The 26,950-nt window shown below is 28.4% G+C and overlaps 3 protein-coding genes across 8 annotated transcripts in view; 2 read left to right on the forward strand and 1 right to left on the reverse strand.

The window, feature by feature from the left end:
• The window catches only part of LOC101510635 (caffeoylshikimate esterase), a 1,295-nt gene extending 555 nt beyond the window's left edge, over positions 1-740 (forward strand). Inside the window, exon 2 of the mRNA XM_073363979.1 lies at positions 1-740. This exon is cut by the window's left edge and continues 1 nt beyond it. Coding sequence (XP_073220080.1) covers positions 1-582 — 582 coding nt within the window. The 3' untranslated portion in view covers positions 583-740.
• Positions 741-2,045: 1,305 nt separating this feature from the next.
• On the reverse strand, positions 2,046-12,735 carry LOC101511269 (protein TRANSPARENT TESTA 9-like). 6 transcript variants are annotated; one of them, XM_004507848.4, is made up of 22 exons: positions 12,331-12,730; positions 12,144-12,195; positions 11,956-12,032; positions 11,462-11,595; positions 11,255-11,351; positions 11,040-11,097; positions 9,650-9,758; positions 9,409-9,532; positions 9,137-9,323; positions 8,855-8,990; positions 8,665-8,725; positions 8,136-8,224; positions 7,986-8,056; positions 7,218-7,328; positions 7,031-7,096; positions 5,267-5,404; positions 4,507-4,612; positions 4,343-4,420; positions 4,168-4,226; positions 3,846-4,005; positions 2,924-3,090; positions 2,046-2,659 (listed from the first exon to the last, which is right to left on the reverse strand). In XM_004507848.4, the coding sequence occupies exons 1-22, from the start codon at positions 12,381-12,383 to the stop codon at positions 2,333-2,335; spliced, it is 2,460 nt and encodes an 819-aa protein (XP_004507905.1). In that variant the 5' UTR covers positions 12,384-12,730; the 3' UTR covers positions 2,046-2,332. The 6 variants fall into 6 exon arrangements, with proteins under 6 accessions (XP_004507905.1, XP_012573408.1, XP_073220078.1 ...); XM_012717954.3 differs by having other exon boundaries at positions 8,665-8,990; positions 12,331-12,731; XM_012717955.3 differs by having other exon boundaries at positions 2,514-2,654; positions 8,665-8,990; positions 12,331-12,735.
• Positions 12,736-23,701: 10,966 nt separating this feature from the next.
• Positions 23,702-24,272, forward strand: LOC101511588 (uncharacterized). The gene has a single exon (XM_012717904.3). The coding sequence runs from the start codon at positions 23,857-23,859 to the stop codon at positions 24,148-24,150; it is 294 nt and encodes a 97-aa protein (XP_012573358.1). The 5' UTR covers positions 23,702-23,856; the 3' UTR covers positions 24,151-24,272.
• The last annotated feature ends 2,678 nt before the right edge of the window (positions 24,273-26,950 follow it).

The following is a 26,950-nucleotide window of genomic DNA, read 5'->3' on the forward strand; positions in this document are numbered from 1 at the left end:
TTCCTCTTCGGCGAGTCGATGGGTGGTTTAGCCACAATACTTATGTACTTTAAATCAGAACCGGAGACATGGACGGGTCTGATATTCTCGGCGCCTCTTTTCGTAATTCCTGAGGATATGAAACCTAGTAAGGTTCATTTGTATATGTACGGTCTTTTGTTTGGTTTGGCTGACACGTGGGCTACGATGCCTGATAATAAAATGGTTGGAAAAGCAATTAGGGATCCAAATAAGTTGAAGATTATTGCATCTAATCCAAGGAGGTATACAGGGCCACCTAGAGTGGGAACCATGAGGGAACTTCTTAGGGTTACACAGTATGTACAGGATAATTTCTCTAAGGTAACGGTGCCGTTTCTTACGGCTCATGGAACTGCTGACGGTGTTACGTGTCCGTCATCTTCCAAACTTTTGTATGAGAAGGCTACTTCTCAGGATAAGAGTTTGAAGCTCTATGATGGTATGTATCATTCTTTGATTCAAGGGGAGCCTGATGAGTCTGCCAATCTTGTGTTGGGGGATATGAGGGAGTGGATTGATGAGAGAGTCAGAAGATATGGCTCCAATAACAATTCGCACTAAAACAAACTAATAAGCACAACTCGTCGTTCTATTTTTTTTCTTTTCATAGTTTGGAATTACCTGATTATTATGGATTAACAGCTCGTCTCAACAAGGACTTGATTAAAGTCTAATGAAATTATTATTATGAGATTATATCTGAACAGGATATTGTTCTATGGTATGCTTCTTTTAAATCCTTCGTTTTTTTTTTTTTGTCTTAAAGAGAAAAATCACTAAACCTGTAGTATATTACTTTCTTCTTCTATCTAGGATTGGGTGACAATGACTGAATCGAACCTCCCACGAGCACGATATGTGAACTGTGAAAGATAGAATGAGAAGAAACATGAAGAGATAATATTTTAAATAAGAGGCAAAATACAATTAATTAAAACATACATAATTGTACGTCATTTTTTCATATTCTCGTTTGAACTATACGGCAACAAACAGAGTGAAGTGGCGGGTAACAAATGATACCGACTAGTAAGAGGAGCAACGATAGCAAAAATAGAAGTGCTCGAGACTCGAATCTTCGATGTTGCTTTGGCGTGTTCTATGACGTAGAAAAAACGACAGTACAACTCCACGGTCTATTTTTTATGCTTTTTATTTATTTATTTTATAATAATGATACTAATAGTCTATTATTGAAGTTGGTGCATCTCTTCAACAATGTTTCAACATCTTTGGTAGTTGGCGATAGAAACATCAAAATTTATCCTCAGTTACGGCTAAAAAAATAAAGGACATGGTGGCACGAAGAATGTAGACACAAATATTCAGCGAAAAATTGGAGTTTGTATCGCACTCATATTTAAACATATATCCTACGCTTGTAATTTTTATCTATAATTATTTTACAATATTCTCATGGTCGTTACCAAAAGTAAAAAGATTTCGGTAATTATGTTTTATCCATAAATTTTAGATTAAAAAATAGTTAAAAGAAATTCAAAAAATAAATTCTGATTTCTGAATCTTTTTTTTGCTAGCCTGAAATTACAAAATCAAATTTTTTCCCCGAATATTTTAAAAACAAAAAATCTAATAGACAAAAATGTATCTCAATTTTATTTTTATATATCAGAAATTTCGAAAATAAAAAATTTGTTAAACAAAATTTTTCTCAACTTTGTTTTTGTTTACTGAAAAATTTGATGGCAAATATTTTTCTCAGCTTTCTTTTAGTCTACCAAAAATTTAGAAAACGAAAAATTTAATAGGTAAAAACCAAATCCAAAAATTTTTCGTAAGAGAAAGTAAAAATTGTAGGGATAAAATTGAGTTTTTAAAAAAATTGTGGGGTAGAGGTCAAAGTTAGGGGTATCAAATCTAATTTTCTAATCAGCATTAATACAGCCTAACACAAGATACCAGCTCAGAACAGTGGGGGGAGAAAGAAAGGCTTGTATATTCCATATGATTTGCATCCACGCATATTTATACAAAATAATTAATGGCCATTCCAAACAAGAAAATAAAGAAACTAAAATAGGAGAAATAACTTTTGTTTGAGGTTCCCTCGTATTTACATTTGTTCCAAAACTCACTTGTAAGAGGAAAGGATGAAGTTACAGATCAAGGAAAGGAAAGGCTAGTCTACAAAAGAATGGGTGACTTTTAGCATGACACACTAACCAGTTACTAATCTAAAATCTGGTTATGTATTTTGGGGGAATATACAAAAGGGTGGCGAGACTTGATAGCCTCTCATCCTGTGAGTATACAACCTAATACAGTAATACTGCAAATCAAACCAAATAACTTACAATGATTTGGGAAGTATTCTATTAGAGGAATCCTCAGGAACAGATACATGCGAGCTTGATAAATCTATTGCAGTTTCAAGGTTGAGCAAAGGTTTTAGTCTTCTATGAACCTCGTCACTCAGAAAATTGATCTCTTCAACAATCATCAGTAAAGCAGACTTGCAAGACTCCTCGTCACTGAATGCCAATGTCCATCTTCCATCAACCAGACCTTTTGCTTTCATTTTTCTATAGTCATTCGATTTGGCAAGATCTAGAAAGGGTAAAGAGGATGACCGGATCCGCAAGTGTAACCATGTTGAATGTTTATCATCAACCCTGGGCTACACAATGAGGACATATATTAATCATAAAAATATTATACAATGGTTAAACAGTTATATCAGAAAATATTTGAAAATACATTAAATTTTTAAATTCTGTATGCGAGTCAACAAAATTTATAAAAAAACGAATTGTCAGCCAAATAGTTTAGAAAATCCACCCAAGTAGGTAATTACTATTTATTATGATAATAAACATATACTCATTAACGAAATGACTTGACTCAAGATTAAGATGCAAAACTAGTGGATAACAATACATACATTGCACCCAGCCAAAGGAGCAACAGCCCGAACGACTCCATGGGACTTCTGTGATGGCAACTCTTCTGCAAGAACAAGCCAGCCAAATGTTCCTAAAGAGATTGCTAGAAAGCAAAAATGGTGCTCCTTGCCGCTCTTGAAAGAAATTCTACAAGGCACAGCACTACCTGCAAAAGCAAAATAAGAGAAATTTTTTAACCAAAAAAAAAAAGATTGATTTCTGACTTTAGATAATAGCATGTAGATTTCCTCTACTGGCTCAAGAAAATTAAAAAAGAACTGTATAAACATACAGTAAAAAGAACAGTCCAGAAAGAAAAAAAAAATGAAAATAACTACAATTTTCTTAATGAATTATTACTTAAAAGACTACAAAACTTCCTTCAAATTTCAAACACGAGCATTTCAATCATTTGTTGCCTGCTGTCTGGGCTCATTGCCAGAAATTAACAAATATGCAGTACATGTAACCATTTGGCCACCTTGGCCATAGATTCACCCGTCCAAATATTATTTCTTAAACTTGCATAGCTCATAGTCTTGCACCATAGAACAATGTAATTAGTTCCTATGACTCACTACTGAATAAGAATTGGCCCAAGCTTTGTTAGTATAGCATGAGAGAGAAATTATTTTCATCTACTACCAAGGCTATTACAGAAACTTTGAGACAGGTAACTTATGACTACTTCAAAGCCATATTGCTTTGTTGTCAATCATTAGTTCCTCACTTGGTTACACAGTTTGGTATTTATTACTATTGGTTGGTTGACTTCATGTACTTTATGTTGGGTTCTCAAACTATGTTTTGCAATTGAGATCGCACCTTTTACACTTCTATCTGTCCTACACACAAGCAAATACCTCAAATTAAGCAATACCAGTAGAGATGATACGAGAAATTTCAGTTCAGATGACTAACCTAGGCTGATTTCAGTGCCTGCCTTTGGGCCTGAAACCTCAAGCTCAGAAGTCTGGGCGCGGCAATTTGCGGGAAGATCACCAGGAGGATAAATTGGAGGTTGCTCAGGTAAAGCTCTCCCCAGAGTGAATAATTGAAGTTGGTGCAGTAGCACAAATACCTAAACGGGAAAGAAAACAACAAAAAGCTCTTCACCATCTAAAGGTACAAAATCTGTGAAGAACCAGAATTGAGAATCCCAAGTATTCAATTTTTTTGTGCCAATCTGCACTTGAAAAAATAATGTGTGCTCGGGGTGGAGATTGGATAAATAAGCACAGACCTTCACCAGTTCGTGCATTCTTTCTCCAGCAGCAAATGATGATTCCTTTGCAGTGTTATCTGTAGGAACAAACAATAGATACATTGTTCTAAGGCCTTCTTACTCTTCTCTTCATAGCCCATAACAGCAGCAACCAACCAAAGAACTTATAAATTGGAAACGGATAGAAGAATACCTTCTAAAGATAATTTATGTGGATGTGGAAGCAAAAGTACGCAATTTGGTTCTTTTGGAGGAGATGATGATTCCATTGCTGCAGTTACAAAATTTTCTAATTCAAGCACACAAGTAGGCTTCTCAAACACAGCAACAATCAAGCAGAACAGAAATAATAATCACCTCTTTTGCACTTTCGCCACTCATCACATAGAACGGAAATAACAAAGTCGGACCAGATACCTTTAACCTCCTCTACGAGAGCAGAAGCACAGTTTTTGTAAGAAACCTGTATTAGAGAAGAAACTTGCATTAGGAGAGGCAAATGCAGGGTTACAAATGTGGCTGCTCTATTGCAGACTTGTAGCAAAGACGAGACGAGTTATCAAAAGGCACAATCTTTCAAACGACCCACCCTTTTACTATTTTTACAAATACAATCAGTAAAGGGGCTGAGGGAGTTTTGAACATTTTCCTATATTTGTGTTTTAGTTTTATATTATCTTCGGCATTAACTCTCCATTTCTTTATTTTGACTAACACAGCTGTTCTTTTAAGTTAGATATAACGGGAGTCACTCAAATGGGAATCGTAAATTCATATCAAGACTCATGTTTTTTGGACTAATATGTTTTATGTATTAGTCGATTGTTATTGATTTAAATTATTGATATATTTTCATAATTAAGGGTTGATAAAAATTTGATTCAATTATGTAATTTGGATTGGTGTCTTTTCTCAGCTTCCTCAAATGGTCTATTGAATTGATAATCTCATATAGTGGAAAGTAATTAATTATTATATCTTCACACTAGCAACTGGCAATGCTACCATAAGCTACAAAGCAAACATAGGTGCTTAAATACATTTGCAAACATTCTATAATCTTAAAAGAATGTTTTATGTTCTTGAGGGTATAGCTATAAAAATCTCATGTTCTTACATTCATCAATTCAAGGTGATGGCTGTTGAATTCTGATTCACTGTAAGGAAGCAACTGACGCAAAAGCCAACCACCTTCCCATAGTGTCTCTGCAGATATATTAGAGCGGCAAAAAAGGCTCACCAATGTATCAATCACCTGAAAAATACATCGTACATAAGTAATAAAATTAAACACAACAAACTAAAATGATGCTGGCTTCCAAATGTTACTTATTTATTTATGAGTTATCATGTCTTTGTAAATGAAAGGAGAGATCCTTAGTGAGGGGGTACCCCTGAAGGGAATTCAACTCCCCATTTACTGTTTTGGTTTTTCAATAATGCAGTTCTATTCTTTTGGTTCTTTCTATCTAATTTCTATTTTGTTTTCTCTGAGCTCCAATCACACATGTATTTTGCCTATACCAGTATGGCCTATCCATTTTTGCACTAATCTTCCTCGATTTCACGCTCACATAACAGCTTCCCCATTTTTGTTTCCTTTTCACAAATCTGCATCCTCTATTTTCGACCCAGCTCCCAAGGCATCATCCTAGTCATGATATTTCATCCTATACTTGTACTTGTAAATTGTGATTTACAATTTCATGATTAAAAACTAAATCAAAGTCTATATTTTGAGGAGAAACCTCTGCTTTGAGTTTGCCAGCACTGTGCAGAGTACAAGCACTTCACAAAGTCTGCAATCTTCCAAGTCCATTCCCATTTGTCATTTTTGTTAGATACCTTCCCTTTAGTTTGTCTAATAACAAAATGAAGATATATTTGTGTTGAAAAGCATAAACAGGTCATGAGCTGCTGGAACATCAGTTGTTTCATTCCAGCATAGTGAACTGGAACAGAAAGATATAGCAAATTGGAATGGGCAACTCAAACGCAGTTCAAACAGGGTAGAGCAAATCCTCACACTCGAAATTGTGGCCGAAAAGCTTCTCGTACATTTTCCTTCCGCCACCACCTTTGGTCTGTCCAATCCTGCGTTTGAGAAATCCGACACAATCAGATGGGTTCGACCGCCATTAAGTAGAGGCCATACATTGTTGGGCAACTCAGAACTCTGCAGGTTTGCAGCTATGGCAGGAAAGTGCAAAAAAAGGGAATATGAAAGTGCCTAAAGCTGAAGTTGAGTCCTCAACAATGGGATCCTGGACGGAATTTTTTTTTTTTTTTTTTTTTATAAATTTTTTAACCATTGAACAAGTAGACTTTAGTATATGTCAACCTTGAGGACAAGGTTGTTTTGAAGAGGGGTGTAATGTTAGGATATACAAATAGGGATAATTAGGAGTTTGTTGGTAGTTGTGCTCCTAGGTTGTTAGTAGTGGTATGGGTGTACTTGCTTTGGTGTTTCTGAAATTAGTTAGTTATCTAGGACCTAATCCCTATCCTAATGTACTGGAAGTCTTTAAATAGAGGCTTCCACCCCTTTAGAAATTGAGTGGTGTAAACCTTTGTAGGAGCGTATCTGCTCTTGTGTATCATTTTCTTGGGAGAGGTTCTCTCTTATTATTTATCTTTTCTTTCTAAATATTAGTGTTCTTCCTCTAAATCAAGGAATCCAATTATTGGGTTCCCAACAGCATGGAACTGCTATATCAACTACCATAAAGCAGAATCATTGAGAATTCTAAGGTTACAGTTCCATGATCTTAAATGAAAAGATGAACCTACCAATTTTCAGTCAAGGAATTAAAAATGCTATAGAGAAATTATTACAAAAAAAACAATATATCAGCAAGACTTAAGTAGATACAAACATTACCTGCAATCTATTTACATGAGGGCTAATTTCAACATCAAAAGACTGAAAAGATACTCCATACTGATCCTGTGATACATGGAAAATGTAAACAAGCCAGCATCAAGAAAAGGAAATTCTAAAATCTATATATTGGCAGTAAAAATTAAAATAGATCAATGATTTCTGATGAATAGAAGGAAATGCAAACCTTGATCTTCTTGTGATAAACATCAATGTCACTGCCAGTGCTGTCCCTTGTCAAGCTACTTTTGGAAGAAAAAAGCTCGTCTTCACCCGAACACTCACCAACTAAAGCTTGCTGCACCAATATGCAATGTCAATCAAATGATATGTCAATAACAAATCAAATTAATCAAAAGTGAAATGAAGTCCCAACTCCGTGAGTTTATAACAAAAAGTCAGCCATCCTTTAGGTCAGCTCTCAAGCAACAAAGGCAGCCCTAAGCCACTCATCTGTATCTTGTCCCCGTACTTTTCAAAAAGGTGACTGTTTCTTCAAACCATAGCACAGATGCCACGACACAGAGGAGCACTATCTTCCTCTCTCGCAACTACCTCATTTATGCACCTCGAACACATGCTCACACACCAATAATCATTTACACACCCCATTTTTACCACACAGAAAGCATCTCATATCTGTACAAAGACTGCCCAAAAAATCTACTTTTTTCCTTTTTTGCTTCCTCCCACTAGGTATCCTCTCTCCTTTGCCAATGGCACAACTTAATCCATTGGCTAGTCACTTTGCTTCAACTAGCACAACCAGCACCTGATGGAAGTATTACAGAAGTGTACTACTAAGTCTAGGTTTAGTGTAAAGGTCTAGGTTCAATATATCATGTAAATAATGTGATTAGGAAAATTGTGTCTTTGACTTGACTACATTAATTTTATAAATTGAAGGCAGGCAAATGTCAATTGCCAGATGCTCATACGAAAGAATGTGGCATACCAATAAGAGCTTCTTGTGTTGTTTGCGTTGTGGAAGAATTCCAAGCCCATCCAGCATTGATTCGTCAAGTTCTGAAGAACAAACTTTACTGAGTAAACAGAAAAGGCTGCAATAGTAAAGCAATTGTATGCATGTGCATAGATATATGACCTTTAGTTTGCAGTAGAGTTGCAAGCACACTCAAAGAACCCAAAACTTGTATATCATCTCCTTTTGTTACATATGCAAGCAAAACCTCCCTAAATCAATAATATGAGTCATCAGAAGAATAGTAATAGTAGTAGTAATAATGATAAAAATAATAAAAAATAAAAATCTTATAAATAAAGTTTAAAATCACAAGAACAACAACTGAACCATTATGTAAAAATATAAATTCAAGCCTATACAAACACACACAAGTTACTACGAAAATTTATTTATTTGAGACATGTTTCACTTCTACAACATCATCTTAAAGATTTACACAAGAAGTCAAGAACGCATGTGTTTAATATACACATATGCACGCAATGCAAGTATGTAGAACACAATATCACATATTTTCATTTGAATAACTGAGTATAGTTTGAGCTGCATGACATATTCATTAGTGTTTCCAGTTTTGGCGACAAGCTAACTTAAAAATAGTGAGAAAAACATAATTAATGTTTTGAAGCCAAAAAGGTGTAGCTTTTACCTTAAAGAGAAATTTGAATTGTTACAATCATTTTGCATTAGAATATCTTCTGGATGAAAACCTGAAGAGCTAGAAGAGTGTGGAACATTAAACATTGAGTGTCTTATATCCAACTTGGTAAAATTATTGTTGTTTGCCACTTGGTATTCAGATGGGAAACCATAATCAGATATATGGATAATGAATTTACCCCCGGAACTTTTTGTAAAGGCCTCTAAGGGATAAAAGAGAGCAGCAGCTATGGTATTGGCCAAATCTTTAATTTTGATTATCTTCAGGATGCAACAAAGTAAGTAAAGAGAAGTGACAACACCACTTTGCATGTCCTGCATTAATGTACTACCAAACATTAATGAGAACAAGTTGCATAATAAAATAAAAATCTGTCTAAGAATTTTTTTAAAAAAGATCCTACAACAAATATTGAAGTGGAAAAAGAGAACTGATAAGGATGTTAAGTGAGGTTTCATACATTATCAATCGCTATCCTTAGAGAAGGGAGAAGTAATGGAAATATCAAAACCATCAGAATGCTGTCTGTAATTATTCTACCAACATCAGGAATTCCAGCAGAGACAATATCACTAAAGTAGTATAGGTTGTCCTCAATTTCATCTATAGCAACCATGATTGTAGAGGTTGAATCTGCGCCTGGATTTCTGTCTCGGTATTCAATAACCACAATTGATCTTTCAGACAAGAGAATCATAAGCAAATATACAAAAGAGAAAAGAAGTTGCTTACAACAGTTTATGCGAGACCAGCCTACTTAAATCCGTGCTCTGCTTCCTAAAAAATGAAATCAGGTTTGAGAAATAATCTTTGTGAGGTACACTGGATATGTATCTATTTACAGAGTCATCTCCAACTGAAAATTGTGAAGCATTTATGCATTAGAAATTTTAATACTCGAGTGAAACGAAAGGAAATGATAAACATGGTAAAAATTACCAAAGAGGACCTATGTGAAAGGATAAAATCTCACCATGATAAACATTAAGGGCCACAGCTCGTACTGCAGTGCGAACCATGTTCTCCTCATGAAAGGCAAAGCGAATGGCCTCAACATACAGTGGAAATGAAACTACTTCGTCCTAAATACATAAAAAGATACAGTGAAGACATTTAGACATCTAAAAAACAAATCAAACTATCTCATCCCCAGCCAAAAGACAAAAGGTCAACTATATTTAAAAGACTTGATAGACACAAAGATTAACTACATGTTAAAAGAAAATTAATGATTTCACAAGATTTGACTGAAACAAGCTAACAATGTGATGGGAACTGGAGTGGCTAAACTTACTCATTAACCTCCTATTAATAGGCCCAGCCCAAATCAGCATGGGCTGAATTTTAAGTTTATTTTTATACAAATAAATTTGTGTATTAAATTATTTTAAAAAAATGATTAAAAATCTTAATTATAAATTAGAATAAATCCTCAATTTGGTCTCTAAAGTGTTACCTTTCTCCTGTAGAGTTCCTAAAGTATATAAAAATAATAGCCCTTCAAATACATAAAATTCATCAGGTTAGTCTATATATGCTATGAAAATGTTTGAGACTAAATTGACAGATTTTAATATATTTCAAAGTCTAACAACACTGATTTTCATATATTCTAAGAAATAAGTAGTAGAAAAAGTAATATAGTATTTGTTATTAGAGGAATACTAGCAACACACTCTTTAACACATTCTTCAACACACGTTATTTGTTTGGTTAAAATTTACATAGGTCCCATCAAAACATGTGGGTCCCATATAAATTTTGTGGGACCTATGTGTATTTTAACCAATCAAAAAGTATGTTGCTAATATTATTATTATTATTATTATTATTATTATTATTATTATTATTATTATTATTAATTATTATATAACATTTTGATGCGCCCTTCTCTTATTATGCCAAGTTCATGCAGCCCAACATGTAATACTCGTCAATTGATTGAACCTAAAGATTATATAACTCATGTAGTTTATATTTCGATCACAATTCCAACAGGTTTCTGTGTCAAAGTCATCCATCCACTTAGAAAATATTAAAAACAAGAGTTTATTGCATTTCTGCTCTTTCCTATCTCTCATTTACTGCTCCTTCATTGCTTATCTTTTTCCAAACCATAAAATTTCATTGAAGGTATATTCAAACCTTCAAAAGGATAAAAACTAGCATCATCTATCCACCTTATAAAGTAAAGAACCTAAAGCTAGAAAACCCCACTAGAACAGTCTTCTTGACATTACAATTTCAATGCCACAAAGATGATATTCACAAACCAAAAGTTTTGAAGACAGGATCTCAAGGCTCCCTCAAGAGCTATAATTAAAATTATCAGAAGAAAAAGATTCTGCCAACATTGAACTTACACCGTGAATCTTCACAAGCAGTGAAACCGTATTCTTGTTCAATTTTCCACTTATTGCTCTACAAAAACAATAAGACAAGCAAAGAGAACTGATTAGCAATATTTAACAAAGAAGAGGGGAACTCAACATAAACATAGTGGCCCCAGAAAACAGGTTCTATGCAATTTAATCATCAACCACCACTCATCAATTAAGTACATAACTTTAAAACGAACCTTAAAAAAGATATGTAGTAAGACAACAGCTCTTCATTTTGAAAGTCAAACGAATAAGTTATCAGGTAGTTTATATGTTCATTACTAAACATATAGTCTGCAACAAAAATTCAGCAAAGAATATTATTAACCCATCAACATTGTTATATTTCAATCAAGAAAGTAAGAAATTTCCAAACAAGGAACTCCACATGATAATCAACCTACATATAGCATGTTCATTCCTTAGGTTCTGGACCAAAATGCTAACTGTTTGCAGCAACTGAAGAGGAACATTAACAGTCTCACTAAGTTTCAGAATACGAACAAACTCTCCCATTACTTGTTTTTCCATGAAGAATCTGTTATAAGAGAGGGATACAATGAATAAACTCCCAGCATTAAAAAAAGTCATACTCCCTCTATCTCATAATGAGTGTCACTTTTACTCATTTCACCCATATTAAGAAATGACTATAAATAAAATAAAGAGAATAGTCAATTTATTATATTATCTGTCTTAACTATCGGTATGTTTTCCACTATCATACTTGCAAAGTAAAACTAATGTTTTGTAAGTAGTGTATATAGTATTAGTTGAAGGGTGTAATTAAAATTACATTGAAAATGACATTTATTTCGAGAGAAAGTTTTGTAACTAAAGTAGGACTGATGGTGAGATGGATGAAGTAACATGTAACACAAACAATGAGGAATCTCACTCAAAATAGCTCGGGTCATGTTGGTCACCATAGGTCATCAACTCCGCAATTGATCTCAGAGCCTCAATTACAAAATCCTTCACAGTTAACGCAATTCATAAATTAGGGATAACAGTGAAGAAAAATTCAAATTTCAAGCAACATGAGGTAATTTAATTATAATTATTATTATTTTAAATTTATAATACCTTATTAACCTCGTTAACAGCTTGAATTTTTGTCAATTGATCAGTTAAGTGCCTGAAAAGTGAAAATCACAAGGAAGCAAGAAAGTGATGATTTGTTAAAGGAAATGAAATTATTTGAACAAGGAGTGACCTAAGATTGTTGGAGATTCGAATTTGAATGAAATTATTTAAGCGTGAAGGAACTGACCTAAGTTGATCCAAGGAAAAACGATCTCTGGATCTCCAGAAGGAATGCCACATGATTATAGAGTCAATCAGAGTTGGAAATTGAGTTGAATGGAATTCTTCATCTGCATCGGGATTGAAACGAAACTGCTCGATGCTCCCGAGCAGCTTCGAGGGAAGATTAGAGAGTGGGTACGATTCTGTGGAAGGGAGTAGCCGAGAGTACAAAATATTATAATTGTGAGTCAAACAAGATTGAAGACACCTGTAACGAAATTGGACTTCGAAGTTTGAAGGAAAATATTCAAACACTATTATCCTCAGAGATCCAGCGTTAATTAATCGTATTATTATTAAAATTATGCGTTACTCGAATTGATTTTGGAGTTTAATCGAGTCGGTATAAAATTGTTCTACAAAATGTCCTGCTGCGATTGTACATCATCGAATATTTAATGACACAATTTCTAACCGCAAATTAAATTTTAAAAAATATTATATTAAGATGTAATAAATTTGTCGACATATATAGAAAACAAAAAAAAATTGTCGACGTTAAAAAATTCAAATTAAATTGTCGACATTGATATCGTGTCAATATGATCAATCAACAAAACAATCCAATAAATACTCTTGGTGAAGGGAATTATTGTGGCAAATATTCTGTCTAAGTTAGTGGCAAATGGCTTAGAATCTTTTAGGCAAAATATTTCTTGTTTCACTTTTAGATAAAAATTCAATTTTTGATTTTTATCATCAACTATCAATATTTCATACTTGATGTCACAATTTAAATTGTAATACATAGCTATCTATAACAAAATATTAATTGTGATAGATAAATTCCTATACGCTTCAATAATTAACTTTTATTAATAGTAATTACAAAAGATATGATAAATGAAAACATTAATATAAATATTATATTTCTAGAGCAAATACTTATCAGACCAATACTGATTGCCCCACTCACCATTAACATTAACATTATATTTCAAAAGTAAGTATCTATTAAACGATACCATAAGCCTTAAAAATATACTTAACTGATCATATTGGTTGCATCACTCGTGAAAATTATATTTCATGAGCAAGTACTTATTATATAACACCACAAAATTGTTATTTGCAAATGATTCATTTTTTTTATGTATTTTTCATCATCTCTTCTACTATAAACTGGATATCCATCAACATCAATAGTAGTAAGTAATATTGACAAATTTCTATGAGAAATATTCTGTGCACTTTTCTTTTACATGCATGGAAATTCTTTTTTTTTTTAACGCTGCATATACCGTAAATAAATCATTATGGATCACCGTTCTTATCAAGATTCTCAATAGATATTATTATGTCTAAAATCATTTGGAGGTACATATTTGAATTGGGATACATAAATACAAGTTGTCAGCATGTGATTATCTTCTTTTCTGAAATTAATTAGTTCCATAATATCTCAATCTATTCCCTTCTTCTCCCTATCTCGATCGACTGTCTTCTTTCTAGCATCTCTTCTCTCAATTTCCTCCCCAAAAAAAGTCATCGAACATCAAATAATATTACCATCTCTAACATCACACAAATCCTCGACATTTCTGCATTTTCTTCCACCTCACCACCGTGTCACACTATCATATATATAATATGATGTTAAAATACTTAGGAACTTGTTTCACAATTTCAAAATTTATCCTTAAAATTAGCTTTTATAGGAACTATTTGTTTCACAATTTCAAAATGTTAAATCAATAGTTGATCATATTTCCAAAATACGACTTCCTGAAATAGATTGCATCTCCACTCTATGATATCTTAAAGATTAAAAGAAAATAGAATATTTTATATTTCTTTTAAAAAAACAAAATATAATTGAAAAATATATTTGAAAAGACATGTGTAAATTTTATTCCCATAAATAAATGCTACTATCTAGAAATAATTTTTATAAACTTGTAGTGGACATGAAAATGATATATTCTCAACCTACTTTTTCAAGAATGTTAGATGATATCTTTAAAATGAACATGCTATAAGATGAAGTCGTGATGTCAAACTTCATCTTCAGAGATGTACACTAAAGAAAAAAACTTCAAAATAAATCACACTTTTATTCATATATTATAAATATTGTTGGAAATGTATTGAAACTATTGTTGTAATAATATTGTTGGTAATAATGTTAAAATTTAGAATTAGTGTTGTGCGAATAAAAAAAAATAAAGAACTTTCACGTAGTAGTGATTTTACACACTAGTAAAGAAAAGGTGTACTAGTGATATCACACACTAGTAAAGAGAAGGTACGACATTTGAAGTTTGCCTCAATGATATCCAATTTTATAAAGGGAAAACAATACATTCAAATCGACTAGCAGCGCGTGCCGTTGCCGCCTGTCCGGATGGACTTGGACTTTGTGATTTATTAATTTTTAGAATCTCAAAAAAATTAATATTTATTTTTCAATTGTGTGTTTTTCTCTCTTCGAAAATTTTTTAACACATTTTTTTGTATGAGTTGATTCAGCTATCCTTCTAGTTCCACTTTATCATCAATTTTCACATGACCCATTCTTCCTCTGATGTTGCATGTCAATTTTTTGTTGACCGATTCATATTCGGAGAATTGGTCAAAAACCACTCTCATGAATTTGGTCAGATCAAATACATAATTCCTCTAATAGAGGATTCCACTCAATTCAAGAAACACACAAAACTCCAAAATAAATCAGAATTTTCTCTCTTCAATCTTTTTTGTTTCAACCTAAATTTTCTTTTTGTCCTTTTATTAAAAAAAATTGTCCCTTTCAAATGTTTCAAGTGGTTATAGTATCGTATTACGAGTGACATTAACTATTATAATATCTCTTGCACGATTTAAGACCCACAAAATATTTTAAAGAGAGCGGTCTAGTTTGCGACTCAACTCAAATAATATCTTCGACGACTGAAAATTCTTTTTCAAAACAGTTTTTTCGAAACATAAAAACAATAATCTAATAATATATTCGGCGACTGAAAATTATCTTTCATAATACTGTTTCGAAACTAAAAACAACAAATATATATAAAAAAAAAATTAAAAAAAAATACTCTCTAATGGACTATTTTCAAAGTACTATTTTAATTGGTTGAAATTAGATGTGTCTTTTTAAGCCATGTTGACACCACGTAAATTTTGTGGATTAAATTTCAAACCAATTAGAGAGTAGTGTTAAAAAAAATGTATTAAATAATATGTTTCTAACATAATTTTACTGCTACCTGATCTGTAAATATATATAAACTCTTGAAAATTTTATTTTCCCTTTTTATAAATCTATTTAAATTATTATTTGTATTAATTATTTCTTTACTACCATGCTTCTAATTAATTAGATATTTTTATGCAATAACAATAAATATTATAATATAAACATTAAGTAATCTTCTCTCTGCAATTGTAAATTTGTAAACACAATATCATTTTTTAATAAATTTAATACTATTATTCACTTTTTTAATTTTAGTTGTTTGACAGAATAAATCTTATATTTAAGAATGAATGTAGTAGTATTTATGAGGAAAACAAAATAATACTTCTACCGTTAAACTCAATTATAAGTAAAAATAATTTATACAAATTATTGTCTAATAGAAATTATGCTAATAAGAATGATTTTCTAAAATTATTACAATTATTCATTTATTAATTTTTATTTTTATATATGTGAAAAGTCTTCAACAAGACAACTTAAAAGTCTTTAGAATGAGTAATCTAGTTTGGATCATCTCAATCTAAATCTCTCAATATTCTCTATTTTATTTAGTGTTATTTTTTTTTTCACTAGATTGAAAGTTTATATCATTTAGATTATGTATGTAAAATTTTACATAAATCTAAAACTATTTGATTAATTATTAATATTTGTGAAGATTAATGGTGTTCAATGGAAGAATATAAGATATTAATTTTAATATATTTTAATAATATATAAAATCATCTCAAATTTATGTAAAATTTTATATGAATAATTTCTATGTTATAAATTTTTAATCTAGATCAAAAAATTGAAATAAATAGATAAAATTAAAAGAAATGAACTGAGTTAAGAGAGAATGAGATAAATTAATTAGTTCGAAATAATCCAAATTGCAGTTTGTCCAGCAACAGAGTACATGGTTATTTCTTTAATGCTTCAATCGAAAACTATTATTTATATGAACTGTGAATCACTTGACTAGTAAATCTGATTTTGATTGTTATTGTTTCACCGTTAGTCCTTTTTTAACATTAAGAAGAAAGAAAATCATGTTATTTAACATCTAATTCAAATAATAAATGCGGATATTATTGAATTGAAAATTATGACATTCAGCCTAATAATATTGGTATTTTGTTAGATAAGGCAGGAATTAAGGACGTCAATCTATTTCAATAGGTAAATTATTTTTTTAATCAGTTAACTTCTTTTTCTTTTCATTATAGTCTTCTTATTATTTTTTGTTCCGTTTTGATTATTTAACTATACTTTCGTTAATCAAATTAGTCATTTTCTTTAATTTTTATCAAAAATTTTTATCATTTTCTTCGTGCCACTCATCTTCAAACCTATAAACCCACAAATTTATGATTTCCTTCTACCTAAAAACCTAAATAATTCATACATTCAAACTCATAAACTTTTAAATTTATAACTTAGAAATTCAAATTTATAATTTTTCAAACTCAGAAAAATAAAAATATCAACAAATTCATTTCTCATACCATATTCTCTTCATTTTAAGTACTTTTTTCAGTATTTATCTTATTGTTTTCTTAAATCAATCATCATTTTTCTCTTTCATACAAATTACAATTTATTTATTTAGTTTGTATCTGAATTCAGTTTCTATTTCTTGATAATTGGATCAACACAAACTCTTTTGTCCATATTTAAATATTTTTAAAACTAATTTTAACAAGTTTAAATTGTTTATTTGATTCATTTGGTATCGAACTCCTTTTTCATCCCTTTCACTTTTACCTAAAGATCATGGTTTTTATGTATAAATTAGGATAAATTTGTTTTTTAAAAAGGAATGATTTTTAAAATTAAGGAAATTTTTTTGCAGGGTTAAGATTAAGAAAGTTGCATATTGAAATTCTTAATTAATTGATGGAAATATAATTTTACAAACTTATAGAAAATATTTTTTTGGAAAAATAATAAGTTTAAATAATTTTCATTTTTATGAGTTTGAACATTTATGAAATTGAATTTGTAAGTTATGGATTTTGAAAATAATGAGTTTGAAAGTCACATATTTGATGATTTCTTTGAGTTTTTAGATAGAAGAATATAATATATTTATGGGTATAAAGATGATTGAGATGAAGAAGATGACAAAATTTAATATTGTTTGTGTAACAAACAAAAATGATCAACTTAACTAAAAGAAAGTATATTCAAAATATTGAACCAAAATAGATAATAATAATTAAATAATAAAGTGAAATCTGAAAATTAAGACTAATTTAGTCTATTTTGACTAGTTAACCAACATGTAACATCAATAAAATTTAGGTCTTTTATTTTTTTTATAAGCAAAATTTTATTAATGAGAGTACAAGGAGTACTCCAATCCAACTAACAAAAACGGTTCAAATCCAACGTCAACGTCGTAACAAGAAAATTATATCCATCATTCTAAGATAATCACTAGGCATATTGTGAGACTGTTATTATAGAGTGATTTATAATAGAGTATTAATCACTAGGCATATCTGAAATTCATTAAAAAGATAATGTTACATCTATCAACATACTTCCTAATAAAAAATATAATAATTAAAATAAATAAATAATCTATTTTATCAAATTACTAATTTTAATTATTTATAAATTTTTTACTATTATCAATATAAAATATAATAATATTTTATAAATTATATTCATAATAGTTATTAAAAGATAATATATAAAAATAATTAAAATTATATTAAAAATTATATTTATTTTAAGATATTTTTTATAAAGTGATACTCGTTATGAAAATCAGAAAATATAATTTTCTACTAATATAAAATCGAACTCTCAAGTGAATATGGTTTGAGAAATCCAAGTATCTACAATTTGGATCATAACAGGTTGATTATCACCCTTCAAATTAACACGACACAAGTATTTGCTAAGTTAAGGATAAATTTAGAACCGATTATGTAAAAATTAGAATCCAAGCTAGATGCAATTAGAGCTAGCATGTTAAGAAGCTGCCACCTCTCCTAGTTTAACCTCCCCTGCATAAGTCTGTAAACACAACAAGCCTTTAACTGCAAAGGAAGCAATTTGGCATGTGTACAACTTTTTCTTGTTATCAACTTTATGTGTTTCGTGGCATATATGTGAGTACGTGTGTGTGCGTTAGGTGCCTTTTGGATGCAAGACAATAAAAGAAGTAAACTATATATGTTGCTAAAAAAGATTTTTTATTTTTCCTTTTGGGGAGAGTAATGTATTAGATATAAAAAATTAGTTATATTAGTTCTTGTCGTTAGTTAGTCAAATTTTCACTAGTACCTATTCATATTTAATATATTTTTTATTCTACTAATATGTAATTTATTTTTAATTGAAATATTTTTCTCTTCCATGATTTCATTCAATATTATTACATGAAATCAGAGTTTATTATTCTTCTATATACATTCTTTTATATTCATTTACCATTTTTTCTTGATAATTTTTTTAAAATATATGTTTATTTTATTTTAATAAAAGATTGTTGAAGTTAATAATTATTATAGAGATATGATAAAATATTAGTTAATGAATATGTCTTTTTAAAAATGATGAAAATATTTTTTTTAATACTTTCATTGTTTTTAAAAATCTATGAAGTAAAGATATGCAGTATATGTGCGGGTACGATACAACACAAATACATGGATACGTGAAATTTTTAAAATTTAAGACAAAATATGACTTAGATATGTTAACAAATTTTTTATTAAAAAAACTCTATATATATATATGTAAAATAATTATAAAGAAAAATGTTACAATCGTTCTTCATAAATATATAATTATAATAATCATAATTTGTATAATATATTTTAATTTATGTGTTAGGATATCAACAAAAATACTATTAAAAGAATTTAAATAAATATTAATTTTAATCGATACTTAATAATTTAAAATCACTTTTAATTGTCTCATCCATAAAAATAAATAGTTTTTAAGTCTCGTTTATGTGTGATAATTTTTCCAATTCAAGAATAGTAATATCTTAAAGTACACCATGTATATCACCATTGATGTCCTAAAAAAACTATTTCACCTTCTTTATTTTCTTGATCTTCATAGATATGTATCCACCAAGTATTCCATAAGTATCGGATAAATTGATATTTTAAAAAATAAAAATAATAATTCTGATACTTCTAGGATAAATATCTATAAGTATTTGTGAAATATCGATACGAGGACATCTATATTTTTAGAGTATACAAAGTTTATAGCTAAAAATACATATAATTTTTTACTTTAAATATTTTACCTCCTTATTAATAAAAGTAAAATAGACATAAATTTTAAAAAATGAAAATATAATTTTATTTTTCACAAAATAAATGACTATTAATTTTAAATACCAGTTCACTTTCATTTTTCCATTTTAACAATAATTTTCTTTTATTGGTTGCTCATGAATTTTGGGATCAATGGAAGAAGTCATCTTGATGCTTTTGATCATATGACCTGATGCCCAAATAAACATTTTGACTATGATTTTTTGCTCCTAAAGTTGATGAAATTAGTGACATTGAGGATACTAACGGTGGAGTTCACGATACTTGTGTTGTTTATAAGTGCGCTTCAATTACTCCACTAGTAACTATTGTTATTATCCATTAAGATATATTGGAAAAACGTTGCTGCAAAAAATACAATAATTGCAATTTAAATAAATCCTTTTCATAAAAGTTCTCCGTACGAAGTTGTAGTCTATTGGTTAGAAAAATTGTTTTGGATAAATGATCTATGAGAAAAAAGATCAAAGATAAATATAATAAAATAAAATAAATGAAAGATTAATATTGTTTCATAATTTTTCTTGTCTGAAATAAAGAAGAATTTATTCATAATATTTTTTGGCAAAATCACACTTGATCTTTTATCTTATTTAATTTTAATAGTGAGATAATTTATCTTTAAAAATTTACACAAGTTAATCTTTTTATTTATTTAAATATTGTGGTGTTGATCTACATCAGCATTGTTATTAATATTTATATTTTTAAAATATTACTTTATTAAAAATAAAAATAAAAACTCATCAATGATATCAATATCTTCATCACATTCTTTCTTCTTTGTCTTCAAACTAGAAAGTTCAATCAACAACACCGACTTCCATTAATCAACATCTTCATCACCAAAACTTATAAGTTCCTAAATTGATAATCCAAAAATTAAAATCCACAAGCAGTTTTATGATTGAAAACCCAAATTAAGAGTATTTACATATAAATTAGATATATAAGATTTACTATCTATTTTCCTTAATAATATTGGACAAAGTATTTACTTATTTCATTTAAAAAATATGAAATTAATTTTGTTTATAATTTATTCCAAATGGAGTAATTAGCTATTGAAAAAGTTTATAATTTATAATTTGTTTAGAATGAGAGACAGTTTGTTACATTTTTTTAAATAATAATTTGTATGAATTTTCATCAGTTTGTTATAGTTTTAAGAAAATAAATCAAAATTTAAAAAGAATCTAAAAAATGCTTCATATAACACACTATTTTCATTAAGTTTTTTTTTATAAAAAATGTTATTTTTATTTTTGAAGTGCAAAAAATATTATTTTTATTATCATAGACAAATATAAAATAATTTATATTTAAAAAAAATACTGTATCAATAAACTCTAAATTATTAAATTTCAAATATTTTTTTATAATTAATCAGTAAGAAAGAATCGAGAATAAACTAATAAAAAGCTTGGGCATATTTTTGTTTCATTGATGACATACTCCAAGTCTGGGAAGCATGAAAATTAGATGAAAGAGGATCCCAGCTAGATATGTTGGGTATGTAAAGTCACAGTTAATTTGTGGTCACAAAAGTTAAAAGAAAGAGAGACAGGTGGTGTAATGTAACCAGCGGTCCCTCTATCCCTTTGTGTTTTACGTTAAGCTACAATGCATAGTGGTCTCCATCTACTATCTATCCATATTCCCAAACTCACATATGTAAAAACCAACAACACCATCCAAATTGAATTATCATGGACATTCTTGGAGCTATCCAACATAATCTTCATGACATGGCTTCTCGTTTATAAGCGTGACCTGTGTTTTCATTCCCTTTATTTTTTATATAGAAAATAACATTTGATTATTAAGAAAATAAAATGCCATTACAATTATAAGAAACTTAAAATATGCATCCTATAATTCAACAATTTTTTCTCACATATGTTCAAACATAAACAAATTAGTAACTTTAAATTGAAATTTCAAATTCTTTATATTTATCTTGAGATACTTTTTTTTAATTTCAAACTCAAATTGCTTACTTATAGTAAAATGGAGAATAATATTGGCTTCAATGGTGTGGTAACAGACTTTAAATGGCCGTGACTGTTTTTTTTAGAAATAGTTAATATTGGAATTATTTATAAGTAAAATTATGTTGTTTAACCTATATTATGAAATTAATTATAATTATTAAGATATATTTATTCTATTATTTTTTATAAGTAAAGGTACATCAACAAAAATTAATGCATGTAGTTCAAAATCTATACTAAATACATTAGTTTTTAATAACACAATTTTGTTTATAAATAAAAATAGATGAATACTTTAGTGCCGCATTTTTTATAAAAAGTAAATATTTTGTATTTGTGTTTTTCATGGTTGTTTTAATTAGGGATATTCATATAAAAAAACTGCAAATCTATTCAAAAATCAAATATTATTTAGATGAATTTAATAAAAAAAATTGTGAAAATTATTTAGACTGGATTGAATTTCATTTTTAAATACGGAACCAAACTATATTTATAAATTTTAATATTTATTTTTTATTAGTATGAGATATTGCATTAAACTATTATTTATCAATTTTAACTAATTTTTAATAATACTTATTTGTTTAAATTGATATACTTTTATTACTATTTCATATAATTCAAACATAATCGATTTATGTTATTCTATAATATTAACTTTTGATATATTTTGTATTATATTTTGCTTCAAACTTAATATATTAATGTAGTTTTATAATAATATTTATAAAATAACATATTGTAAATTATAATTCGAGCAATCAAAAACCAATTTAATTTAAATTGCATTAATTTATATCGAATTTTTTATTTGTAATCCAAATCGAACTGAGCCGCTAATATTTTAATTTTTAAATCAGATAAAAAGTAAGATAATAAATTATTAAATATATTATATGTAAAAGATATATAATTTTATGAAAACTAACAAAATTTATTAGTTTTTTTGACAATTGTAAATAATCTAAAAATGAAAATTAAAAATAACAAATGTAGTATCTTGGTCGCTAAAAAGAGTTATCATTAATTAATAAGAAATATTTTTAGAACAATAATATTAAATAGAGTTTAGTCAAACAAATATTAAATAGAGTTAAATTTAGTGGAATAACAGAAAAAAGTTGAATGTATTGATGTATATTTATATTTAAGTCTAAAATTTGTGATAATTGTTGCTTATAAATAATTAAATAGTAGTGACATTTAGTTATTAGAGGAATTTAATTTGTTAACATATATATATGGTCAGATCTATAAATCCATTGAATGGGATGAAAATGATTAATATTTAATTTTTAAAAATATCATTTTTACCATTCATGTTTCTAACTATAAGCAATTATTAGGAAAAAAACTGTTTCTAAATAGTGAAGGTGAAAAAATCAAATTAAATATTACGTACATATAGTATTTTATTTTAAGAACATATATAATAACATTAAATTTACTATCAACTTCTCATTATATTATGTGTGAAGAAAACAAATTATGCTTATAAAAATGCCAGACAGAGACTAATTATTTGTCATCCATTATATTGATTTTTTTATATTCATTTAATTTTTTAATTAAGTGGTTCAATAACACTTAATTTATCTCTTTTAAATGTAACCATATTATTTTAATTTATGTCACTCCATGTTAAATTGTTTAAAATTAATTCACAGTCTATAAAATTATTAATATATAAATACATTCTTTTTATTCTTTGCCGTTCGTTTTACAACTTCTTAAATATAAATTATATGAACCAACATGTAATAAAAAGTTATAAGAAAAGGAGGTGTTAGAGCTCCTATATGACATTCCCTAATTCTGTTATTTATATATGGATTAATGTTCTCCTTTAACATGAATCCATATATAAAATATGATAAAAAGAATGAAATAGTAAATGAAAGCTAAGATATTTATATTTACCATTTGGACCTTGGAGGAAATCCAAAAGAATGGTACCAACCAAAAGTACCCCTCTATAAATAAAACCGACTGACCCGTTTATGCCCATACCCAGATTGAGACACTCTTTTCCCTTTGTGTTACATTACATTACATTGCAATCTCCACAATCATCATCAAAAATCAAAATGTGGTTGACATGCATTTGCGAGGGACAAGAGAAGGAATTGGGAAGACAACAAGCACCTGGTTCTTGTCCTTACTGTGGTGGCAAAGTTGAAGCTGTCGATGTTGAGGTTCAATCCAGACTCTGTTTCTTACCTATGTGTTTTCAGATCAAGAGGAAATACTTTTGTTCTCTCTGTTCTAGACGTTTAGAAATTTTGCTTTATTAAACACACCTCCCCCTCTTCCATTTTCTATCTATATTGTTACAACAACAATGGCAATATCAACACCGCTCTTTATTTATTTTCTCTCTTCATTTTTTATAATTTGTATAAACCAATGTTACTGATTTCTCTCTCTCTCTTTTTTTTAATATAAAATAAATGTTGACTATTTTTTTTTTTATATTTGACGGGAGAGAAATAAATGTTAGCCTTGTGTGTTGTTTAATTAGTTTGAGATGAAAAGCACTTTAGTCTTTTCTCTTTTTTTCCCATCTCATCTTCCATTTTTTTGCACATGCAAATGTTTATACCAAAAATTTATGGTTTTCTAACCTCTTGATTCAGTTGGCAAATAGATGACTCTTATTTTATAAAGGCACAAAGTTTAACTCTTCATAAAAGAATCATCTTAATCTTACGTCTGTCCTGATTTGATGAACCTCGAAATTCAATTTATGTAATTTTTTAATAGAAAAAGAAAAAGAGGGTTTATTTATGTTTTCTTTTTTTATCCAATTTTAGAAAATTACTTGAACAAAAATGGCAAAGTGGGTTATGGCTTTATGGGTATTTTTATGAAAAGTACTTGAACACTTCTTGTTTGTTCTTGTGGATACTGGACAGTCCAATTTTTTTTAACTGCTACCTAAAAATAGGCCCCATTTGTAAGTACTTTTGAGATGGCATTTTTTGTTTCTTTGAAGTTTTGAATTATTATTCACACCATTGATTTTGAGTTTGAGAATGAAAGCTTGTGGAGCCACAGATCCAGAAAAACTTGATTGATTTGCATCTCAAGAATATATTGAAGTTATTAAAAGGCTTTAAAATCAGTGTCGTTTTTGTTGTCTTTTTGGGATAAAACCATCATTGTGAAATTGACTGATGAGAAATATGAATATTTATGGATATTCAAACATTGTTGCCTGTAATGTCAAGCAAACGGCTTTTTGGATAAAGGGAAGGGAAGGATTCGAACTCAAAGAATAAATTCATGAAGCTTGAAGATTAGGGGTAGAAAGTTATCACTTTTTTATTTTTTTTAATGTTTACATAATGTTAAACATGGCTTGACACTCACATATAGATTCAAATTCGAGTCATAATATTTACTTTAACATCATACTACGTTGATGAACACTATCAATCTAGTATTTTAAATTATCAATATTCTAAATTTTTTTTAAAATATATAAAATATTAAAATAAACTGTAAAGGAAAATATGTATTAAATTGCAAAATATTTATTAATTTTGTTATTTGTCTTAATTTGTTATTATTATTTTATTAGACATTAATTATTCAGTTTTAAATATATTTTTTATATGATCAATTTAATATATTATAATTGTTGTAAATATGGATAGAGGAACAAACTTGAATAATGTTTTACAGATATTATTTTAGAATCAATAATGTGACATATTTTATTGATACAATGTTATGATTTCAAAAGGTAATGAGTTAATATTGTGACCACCTCTCTTTGCAAAGTAGGTAAATGTAGTTGGTCTAAGTTTTACATATATTTTTTAAAAATATTTTTATTTATATATTTTTTTGAATAAAGTAAATAAATAATGAATTTATCATGTTTTAATTTTATCTTTTATTGTTAGAAGTGGGGAGTTTCATATAGTTCTTTATCATTTTTTTTGATATAGTCCTTTATATTTTTTTAATACGTCACATAATTTTTTTACATAAAGTTTTATTTTTTATTTTAAAATACTTTTCATCTTTGAATTTTTTATTTTTTATTTTTTTTCATTTGACTATTTTGTATTAATTTTAAAATAAATCGAAAATACGAGAATATTATTATTAATCAATGACATTAATAACCATTTGATTCCTGTTTGTACTATATCAAACTTTGTCTCTTAAAATACATAGTTAAACTGCGCTAGCACCTCTTAAACTTTTTTAGTACTAATGTCTAACATTTTAAAATTTATATTTATATTTTAAGAATTAGAAATTTCCTTGAATCTACTAGAAAGTTAGAAAGTTCCTTGAATTTTTAATTTTAAGAAATATATAATTTAATAATTTATTTTACAATCCTTTAATAATTCATTATTATTATTATTCAATACTATAATATATTAAATAGTGCAATAAATATATATTAAACTCTGCTAACTTTTGTGCATCAAATTGAATATTAATTTTAAATTATACTAGCCATTTTGCCTTGTATATACTCCCTACCTCTTTTATTTTTTAGCTATTGTTTAAATTTTTTTACACAAAACAAGACAACAATTTCATCTATTTTATTTATTTTTTTATTATTGGTTGTCATTTTAATTATTTTTTGAAATCGTTTTATCAGTTATTTTATTTAAATAAATAATATTTTCACAAAATTTATTTTATTTTATTTTTATTGTCTAAGTGCGACGTTTTTTTTTGTGCGACGCTTTTTGGTTTTTTTTTTTAGTATAGAGCTTATTTTGATTCAGATTGACAAAATAATTTTGATTAATTACGGATTTCAATCAATGACTCTGGATGTTTTAAATATTATACATTTGAAGTAGAGACACTTAAATTTTGTCACTACACGTAAATTAAATATTCTCTTCTATGTTATATTGTCGTTACACGTAAATTTTGTGAATTTGTTTGTTAATAAATCTTTTTTATTTTTATAAAATTTAAATTTTCAGTGCATCGATGTATTCTTTTAGTAAAAAATATGCTTTTAAAATTGAAAACGAAGAAAAAAATAGATTGAATTTATTATAAATAATCATCAAAGTGACAATATTGCTCGTATTTTTGTTTTAAAACAAA

This window comes from Cicer arietinum, chromosome 7, assembly GCF_000331145.2.
Source record: "Cicer arietinum cultivar CDC Frontier isolate Library 1 chromosome 7, Cicar.CDCFrontier_v2.0, whole genome shotgun sequence".
Classification (NCBI taxonomy): domain Eukaryota; kingdom Viridiplantae; phylum Streptophyta; class Magnoliopsida; order Fabales; family Fabaceae; genus Cicer; species Cicer arietinum.

Coding starts and splice junctions, on each gene's coding strand:
- LOC101511269 (XM_012717954.3), bottom strand. CDS start 12,383: ATGTGGCATTCCTTCTGGAGATCCAGAGATCGTTTTTCCTTGGATCAA. Junction 11,596..11,955: donor CATGACCCGAGCTATTTTGA/GTGAGATTCCTC, acceptor CTCTTATAACAG/ATTCTTCATGGAAAAACAAG. Junction 11,352..11,461: donor AAGGAATGAACATGCTATAT/GTAGGTTGATTA, acceptor TTTTTGTTGCAG/ACTATATGTTTAGTAATGAA.
- LOC101511588 (XM_012717904.3), top strand. CDS start 23,857: ATGCCCATACCCAGATTGAGACACTCTTTTCCCTTTGTGTTACATTAC.